Here is an 8,865-nt window from a genome sequence, read left to right on the forward strand (position 1 = left end):
TCTCTCACCCCCCTCAACTCTCCCTGTCCTCCACTTTCCTCCCCTCCCATCCTCCCTCTCTCCCTCTGCATTCCTCCTTCTCCCCTCCATACTCTCTCACCCCCCTCAACTCTCTCTGTCCTCCCCTCCCAGCCTCCCTTTGATGGTGTTGATGAGGAGGAGTTATTTCAGTCCATCATGGAGCAGAGTGTCTCCTATCCCAAGAGTCTGTCCCGTGAGGCCGTCGCCATCTGCAAGGGGGTAATCTATATCCTATTCAATTCACTTAGTCCCCTCAAGAAGGCATATCTCACCATGTCATTTTTAAGTCAACATAGTGGAACGTGCAGCATACTAACCTTGCAGCTCTGCAAGAACGAGATTTCAAGACAACGCTCCATCGTTCTATTGCTCTCGACCTCTTTTCTATCTCTCCTTCTCTCCTTTTTCCTCCATTTTCACACTCTTCTTCTTTCTTCCTCTCCACTGTGCCCAGCTCTTGACCAAGCACCCAGCGAAGCGACTGGGCGGAGGGGAGGAGGGGGAGAAAGAGATACGGGAGCATCACTTCTTCCGTTGGATGGACTGGGACCGACTGGAGAGAATGGAGATACAGCCTCCCTTCAAACCCAGAACTGTTAGTCTCTACTCTACCTGTTCTATTCTCTCTCTACCTCTTCCTCTACCTGCTCTAATCACTCTCTACCTCTTCCTCTACCTGCTCTAATCTCTCTCTACCTCTTCATCTACCTCTACCTCCTCTATTCTCTCTCTACCTCTACCTCTTCCTCTACCACCTCTATTCTCTCTCTACCTCTTCCTCTACCTCTTCTATTCTCTCTTTACCTCTACCTCCTCTATTCTCTCTCTACCTCTTCCTCTACCTCTACCTCCTCTATTCTCTCTCTACCTCTACCTCTTCCTCTAGTTCCTCTATTCTCTCTCTACCTCTACCTCTACCTCCTCTATTCTCTCTCTACCTCTAGCTCTTCCTCTAGTTCCTCTATTCTCTCTCTACCTCTCCCTCTACCTCCTCTATTGTCTCTCTACCTCTTCCTCTACCTCTAGTTCCTCTATTTTCTCTCTACCTCTTCCTCTACCTCTACCTCCTATATTCTCTCTCTACCTCTACCTCTACCTCCTCTATTCTTTCTCTCATTCTATCTCTCTCTCTCTACCGCTTTCTCTGTCTGTCTCTCTTTCTATGTCTATCTCTCTATCTCTTTCTCTGTCTGTCTCTCTCTTTCTATCTCTCTCTCTCTACCTCTTTCTCTGTCTGTCTCTCTCTTTCTATCTCTCTCTCTCTACCTCTTTCTCTGTCTCTCTCTCTTTCTATCTCTCTTAATCTACCTCTTTCTCTGTCTGTCTCTTTCTATCTCTCTCTCTCTATCTCTTTCTCTGTCTGTCTCTCTCTTTCTATCTCTCTCTCTCTACCTCTTTCTCTGTCTCTCTCTTTCTATCTCTCTCTCTCTACCTCTTTCTCTGTCTGCCTCTCTTTCTATCTCTCTCTCTCTACCTCTTTCTCTGTCTGCCTCTCTTTCTAGCTCTCTCTCTCTACCACTTTCTCTGTCTGTCTCTCTCTTTCTATCTCTCTCTCTCTCTACCTCTTTCTCTGTCTGTCTGTCTCTCTCTTCCTATCTCTCTCTCTCTCTACCTCTTTCTCTGTCTCTCTCTCTCTTTCTATCTCTCTCTCTACCTCTTTCTCTGTCTACGTCACTCTCTTTCTATCTCTCTCTCTCTCTACCTCTTTCTCTGTCTGCCTCTCTTTCTATCTCTCTCTACCTCTTTCTCTGTCTCTGTCTGTCTCTTTCTATCTCTCTCTCTACCTCTTTCTCTGTCTACGTCTCTCTCTCTCTCTACCTCTTTCTCTGTCTGCCTCTCTTTCTATCTCTCTCTCTACCTCTTTCTCTGTCTCTGTCTGCCTCTTTCTATCTCTCTCTCTCTACCTCTTTCTCTGCCTACGTCTCTCTCTCTCTACCTCTTTCTCTGTCTGCCTCTCTTTCTATCTCTCTCTCTCTACCTCTGTCTGCCTCTCTTTCTATCTCTCTCTCTCTACCTCTTTCTCTGCCTACGTCTCTCTCTCTCTACCTCTTTCTCTGTCTGCCTCTCTTTCTATCTCTCTCTCTACCTCTTTCTCTGTCTCTGTCTGCCTCTTTCTATCTCTCTCTCTCTACCTCTTTCTCTGCCTACGTCTCTCTCTCTCTACCTCTTTCTCTGTCTGCCTCTCTTTCTATCTCTCTCTCTCTACCTCTGTCTGCCTCTCTTTCTATCTCTCTCTCTCTACCTCTTTCTCTGCCTACGTCTCTCTCTCTCTACCTCTTTCTCTGTCTGCCTCTCTTTCTATCTCTCTCTCTCTACCTCTTTCTCTGTCTGCCTCTCTTTCTATCTCTCTCTCTCTACCTCTTTCTCTGTCTGCCTCTCTTTCTATCTTTCTCTCTCTACCTCTTTCTCTGTCTATGTCACTCTCTTTCTATCTCTCTTTCTCTACCTCGTTCTCTGTCTATGTCACTCTCTTTCTATCTCTCTCTCTCTACCTCTTTCTCTGTCTGCCTCTCTTTCTATCTCTCTTTCTCTACCTCTTTCTCTGCCAACGTCTCTCTCTCTCTACCTCTTTCTCTGTCTGCCTCTCTTTCTATCTCTCTCTACCTCTTTCTCTGTCTCCGTCTGCCTCTTTCTATCTCTCTCTCTACCTCTTTCTCTGCCTACGTCTCTCTCTCTCTACCTCTTTCTCTGTCTGCCTCTCTTTCTATCTCTCTCTCTCTACCTCTTTCTCTGTCTACGTCTCTCTCTCTCTACCTCTTTCTCTGTCTGCCTCTCTTTCTATCTCTCTCTCTACCTCTTTCTCTGTCTCTGTCTGCCTCTTTCTATCTCTCTCTCTCTACCTCTTTCTCTGCCTACGTCTCTCTCTCTACCTCTTTCTCTGTCTGCCTCTCTTTCTATCTCTCTCTCTACCTCTTTCTCTGTCTGCCTCTCTTTCTATCTCTCTCTCTCTACCTCTTTCTCTGTCTGCCTCTCTTTCTATCTCTCTCTCTCTACCTCTTTCTCTGTCTATGTCACTCTCTTTCTATCTCTCTTTCTCTACCTCGTTCTCTGTCTATGTCACTCTCTTTCTATCTCTCTCTCTCTACCTCTTTCTCTGTCTGCCTCTCTTTCTATCTCTCTTTCTCTACCTCTTTCTCTGCCTACGTCTCTCTCTCTCTACCTCTTTCTCTGTCTGCCTCTCTTTCTATCTCTCTCTCTACCTCTTTCACTGTCTGCCTCTCTTTCTATCTCTCTCTCTCTACCTCTTTCTCAGCCTACGTCTCTCTCTACCTCTTTCTCTGTCTGCCTCTCTTTCTATCTCTCTCTCTCTACCTCTTTCACTGTCTGCCTCTCTTTTTATCTCTCTCTCTCTCTCTCTCTACCTCTTTCTCAGCCTACGTCTCTCTCTCTCTCTCTCTCTCTCTTAAAATTCCGCTTTCTTGAGCCTCTCTTCAAACCTAGAACTGTCAGTAAATCCCACAGGAGTTATCTATCTCTGTCTTCCTCTCCATGTCTCTAAATCCTCCTCCTCTCTTCATAATGACTCTCCTCACAACACTCAGGGGTTCAATATTTCAACCTTTGTCTCTCGGTCCATCTTTTTGTATTCAACTTTCTCTATAGTTTATCTTTCTATCCCTTTTTCAATTCAATTCTAGGGGCTTTATTGGCATGGGAAACATATATATTACACTGCCAAACCATGTGAAATAGATACAAACTGAACAGTAAACATTACACTCAAAAAAGTTCCAAAAGAATAAAGACATTTCAAATGTCATATTATGTCTATATACAATGTTGTAACAATGTGCAGCAAATAGTTATAGTACAAAAGGGAAAATAAATAAACATAAATATAGGTTGTATTTACAGTTGTGTTTGTTCTTCACTGGTTGCCCTTTTCTTGTGGCAACAGGTCACAAACCTTGCTGCTGTGATGGCACACAGCATTCTGGTATTTCACCCAATACACATACGGGAGTTTACCAAAATTGGATTTGTTTTCTAATTCTTGGTGGGTCTGTGTAATCTGAGGGAAATACGTGTCACTAATATGGTCGTACATTTGGCAGGAGGTTAGGAAGTGCAGCTCAGTTCCACCTCATTTTGTGTTCAGTGTGCACATAGCCTGTCTTCTCTTGAGAGCCAGGTCTGCCTACGGCAGCCTTTCTCACGTGTCAGTTTTTCACCCACTCCCTCATCACTATACGTATACTGTGTACAGTATATATCTCCTCATTTCTCCCTCATTCTCAGAGATAGACCTTGAGCATTCTGGAACAGACAAGAGTGTCATAACATTCATGACCCTCCCACCCTGGGGTCCCGCCCCCTTGTCTCGTATTCAAATCTATGCCATCATTAGCCTGTCACTTATCAGTCTGTGGCCGTGCCAGCCAATGGCTGAGTGGGCAGTGAGGTGTCGGAATGTGCTCTGGGGTCAGAGGCCAGGGTCATTAGCCAAATGAGATTCATATCAACCAGCAGAGCAGCTGTCACACGCTGAGGGGAACACGGACCAAACGTGACAGACATGCTTCACTGTACACCTGAGGGAGAGAGAAGGAGGGAGAGGGAGAGAGATAATTAATGTGTGGATGTGTGTGCCCGTGTGTTTGGAAGGAGTTTGATTTTTCTCTCAGTCCTTTATTTCACGTGTATATATGTGTTCTATGTGTAATAATCTCTCTCTCTCTCAGGGTGGGAAGAAAGGGGAGAACTTTGACAAGTTCTTCACAGCGGCTCCGTCCGTGCTGACACCCTCTGACCCTGACGTTCTGGCGGCCATTGACCAGGAAGACTTCCTGGGCTTCTCCTTCATTAACCCTGAGCTCGCCCCCCCGACCCTCACTGCCATCTGAGGGGGGCAGCTCTGTCTCTCTCCACCCACACTTTTTTGAAGGGCACGACTCTATTTCGCTCTGCTCTCCGCTCTTTCGGAGGGGGCAGCTCTCTGTATTTTTATCCTCTTCTCTTGGTCTGAAGGGAGCAGCTCTGTCTCTCTCTATCCTCTTTGTCTGAGGGGGGGGGGGGGCTCCCCACACATTCCCCTCACCGCCTAACAGTCATTTTCTAAAGAAAATAAGTTAAAAACAGAGAATAGCACACAATTTAAACACAAACAATCAGTATACACAACCTACAGATAACTCTCCCTCTGTGCTATACTCTAGAGCCTGAGTTCATGGCTTATTTTTCAGAGGAAAATCTGTGTGATACAGGGATGAATGGGCAGATTAGCGGTAAAAGTCAAATAACACATTTAGTTGATGCAATGCATACAAAACAACATTACTGTTATTTAAAGATGATGCAGTTAATTGCAAACAGATACCGTAAGATGACACTGAATCTGACTTAAATCTGTAGTGATGTTAAGGTAAATGTATTTTATGACATGGTATCATGCTATTGTAGTATCAATATCAGATCTATTACATAGAAATACAGCTAGAGCTGTCTATATGCCACATTTATCATCTATTACTTATGAAATTAATTACCTCTGATATTATGTAAAGCAGTATTTATTGTGTCATGTAATGTCATATTGTGTTCTATTACATTGTTCTATTATATTATTACCCAAAAATTGCTCCTTGTTTTGTGTTTCCAATTGAACTTCAATCCATTGATGATATAATTGTGATATATAGCTAGAAACCTAGAAGATGGGTAAGAAATCAAATCAATCATTATATATTACTGCTTGAAGAAAAGCTGCTCCTAATCAGTGATCTGGGATCAGATTCCCCTACCTGCCCCCAGTCCTAACTTTAACCGTTAGACCTGAGGTGAATGGTAACCATTCTTGAAAATGAAACCATCTAACCCTGTGTTCTGAGGTTAAGGGTTATTTTAATTAACTACATGATTACTTACTCTCCCATCTCCATCAACAAATAAAATATTTTCCACCAGATATGAGGACTACCAAGTCAACCATCTGATTGATGTTTCCATACTGCACAGCTATGCCCTGTCAGCCTGACACGTTGTCATCTCTCATTCTATTCCTAGATCAGTTGCTATATTTCTTCATTTTCTTGCTGATTTGACACTTTGACCTGAACCCAAATTGAATGTGAAAGCTCAGGTCCAACTGAGCTAACTGACCCGGGTTGGCACTACATCAGACACGTGACCTGAGACTACCCAGGATATCTGAGATGAGGAGAGGACGGCCTTATAATGTGATGTGGCATTCAGTGGACATTTTGGCTGAGGTCCACCAACCAGTGACATAATAAATACATCTCATAAGGTTTTGTTCCATTTCTTGCTGAGACTAGCTGAATGTCTGAGATAAAGGAGGAGAAGACAGTTTTAATATGCGATGTGGACCTCAGTGGCCATTTTGGCTGAGGTTCACCAACCAGTGACAGAGTGACAGGGAGTAACATAGGAAATATCTCCGAAGGAAACGTAGTAAGGAGTTAGGAGTTAAGTAGCATGGTTAGGACATTTTCAGTAGAGTTGGGATTCAGTGAGCTACAATGCTTCATGTTAAGCCCCAACTAATAATATGCTTATATAGCATATAACAAATCAAATCAAATCCAATTTTATTGGTCACATACACATGGTTAGCAGATGTTAATGTGAGTGTAGCGAAATGCTTGTGCTTCTAGTTCCGACCATGCAGTAATATCTAACAAGTAATCTAACAATGTCACAACAACTACCTTTTACACACAAGTGTAAAGGAATGAATAAGAATATGTACATATAAATATATGGATGAGCGATGGCCGAACGGCATAGGCAAGATGCAGTAGATGGTATACAGTACAGTATATACATATGAGATGAGTAATGTAGGGTATGTAAACATCATATAAGGTGGCATAGTTTAAAGTGACTAGTGATACATTTATTACATCCAATTTTTTATGATTAAAGTTGTTATCTTATATTAACATTGTTATCTTATATGAGATAGCATGTAATATTGTTACAACTTTTGTAGATTTTAATTTACATAAGTAGTTTAGTTTTATTTAAATGAGATTAGATCAAGTCCTCATTCTTAGTTGTCACATTCCCTGTACGGGTCTATACTCTAGTGTACTGTACTACATTGTAAGGTACTATATTGTACTGTACTGTAAAGTAATTTGCTGTGTAAGGACATTGATCCACCACTGATAAGGTTAAAATGTGGGACAGGTCAATACATGGAAACATAATCATGACGTATTCTTGTTCTGTTGTTAAAATATACTTGACCTGGAGAGTGTTGCCAGGCAAAGTTCTGGACTGTTTTATATTACATCTAGGATCCCCATTATGGTCTGTTACACTGGAATTAGTCTAAGTTATTAGTGAGGAAAAAACAGTCAAATATGTGTATACTTATGAAAACATAGTCATGTGAACTATTGTAATCCTGGTGAAATTATACACAGAGTCCTTCTTGCCCTTTGTGCTGTTGTCTGTGCCCAATAATGTTTGTACCATGTTATGTGCTGCTATCATGTTGTGTTGCTACCATGTTGTTGTCATGTGGTGTTGCTACCATGCTGTGTTGTCATGTGTTGCTACCATGTTGTTGTCATGTGGTGTTGCTACCATGCTGTGTTGTCATGTGTTGCTACCATGTTGTTGTCATGTGGTGTTGCTACCATGCTGTGTTGCTACCATGTTGTTGTCATGTGGTGTTGCTACCATGCTGTGTTGTCATGTGTTGTTATCATGCTGTGTTGTCATGTGGTGTTGCTACCATGCTGTGTTGTCATGTGTTGCTACCATGTTGTTGTCATGTGGTGTTGCTACCATGCTGTGTTGTCATGTGTTGCTGCCATGCTATGTTGTTATCTTAGGCCTCTCTTTATGTTGTGTTTACATTTGTATACCATCACATACTGTATCTCTATTAGGGAATACTTTGGAACAGATCTCCACATTTAAAATCCCTTGGAGATGACTTGCTGGTGTTTTTAGTATTTAATGTCCACAATAAGATAATGAACTTGGGGGACAAATAAAATCACCTGCAGGACAAATTCAGAGCTGTTACTGTCGGCTACTTTAAAGGGTCAACCAGGTTTGCGTGGTCATCATCACCCAAGGTCAGTTTGGGTTCAGGGTCAAACAGAAAGGGATTTGTGTAGATAGATAGATAGATAGATAGATAGATAGATAGATAGATAGATAGATTACTACAGTTCACATCTATTAGTTGTAGATATTAAAATCATACAAGATTTAAAGCTATGCATTTATTATTTATCTGTATATTTATTAGTTGGGTTATTTCATGTTTTGTGTATTGGGAATACATCAAAAATACTAATAAAATGAACTGGAAAGTCTGAAAAATACTTTTGTCTAATGTTTATGCCTCTAAATGTCTGAATCATGAAAGTGTCAACATGTAATAGTGTGTAATGAACATACTGTCTGTACTAACATGTTCTGGTTCCACTCTTAACCAGCAATCCATCACACCCTCTTTCCCAAGCCTTTCGTCAATCTTCACACACACACACACACACACACACACACACACACACACACACACACACACACACATCCACATGTAAGGTCCTCTTAATGTACTGTGGTAGTTGTCGAACCAGCAAAACCACCATCCCCGTGTCTCAATTTCACTCCCTGTCGTCGTCCTTCCCTCGCTGCTGTCCCCCCGCCCCCCCTTCACTCAACCCCGCACCATCACGATGGGAGTACTATGTCCCCATAGAGATCTGTATTATAACAATTTGACCTTCACATTAGAATCTCATCAACTTCTTTCTCTCCCTCTCAACCTCCCTCCTCTCTCTCTTCCTCTACCTGCATCCTCTGTCACTCACTCTCTCTTTTAACTCTCTGTCCATCCTCTCTCTGTCTCTGCCTCCC

The 8,865-nt window shown here is 42.5% G+C and overlaps 1 protein-coding gene across 1 annotated transcript in view; it reads left to right on the forward strand.

The window, feature by feature from the left end:
- The window catches only part of LOC118945770 (protein kinase C alpha type), a 39,911-nt gene extending 31,586 nt beyond the window's left edge, over positions 1 to 8,325 (forward strand). The window contains exons 15-17 of the mRNA XM_090230680.1: positions 133 to 240; positions 476 to 616; positions 4,704 to 8,325. Of these exons, the coding sequence (XP_090086806.1) occupies positions 133 to 240; positions 476 to 616; positions 4,704 to 4,865 (411 nt within the window). The 3' untranslated portion in view covers positions 4,866 to 8,325. The remainder of the gene's footprint in view (positions 1 to 132; positions 241 to 475; positions 617 to 4,703) is intronic.
- The last annotated feature ends 540 nt before the right edge of the window (positions 8,326 to 8,865 follow it).

Source organism: Oncorhynchus mykiss, chromosome 3 (genome assembly GCF_057628025.1).
Source record: "Oncorhynchus mykiss isolate SJ-2025 chromosome 3, ASM5762802v1, whole genome shotgun sequence".
NCBI classification, from domain to species: domain Eukaryota; kingdom Metazoa; phylum Chordata; class Actinopteri; order Salmoniformes; family Salmonidae; genus Oncorhynchus; species Oncorhynchus mykiss.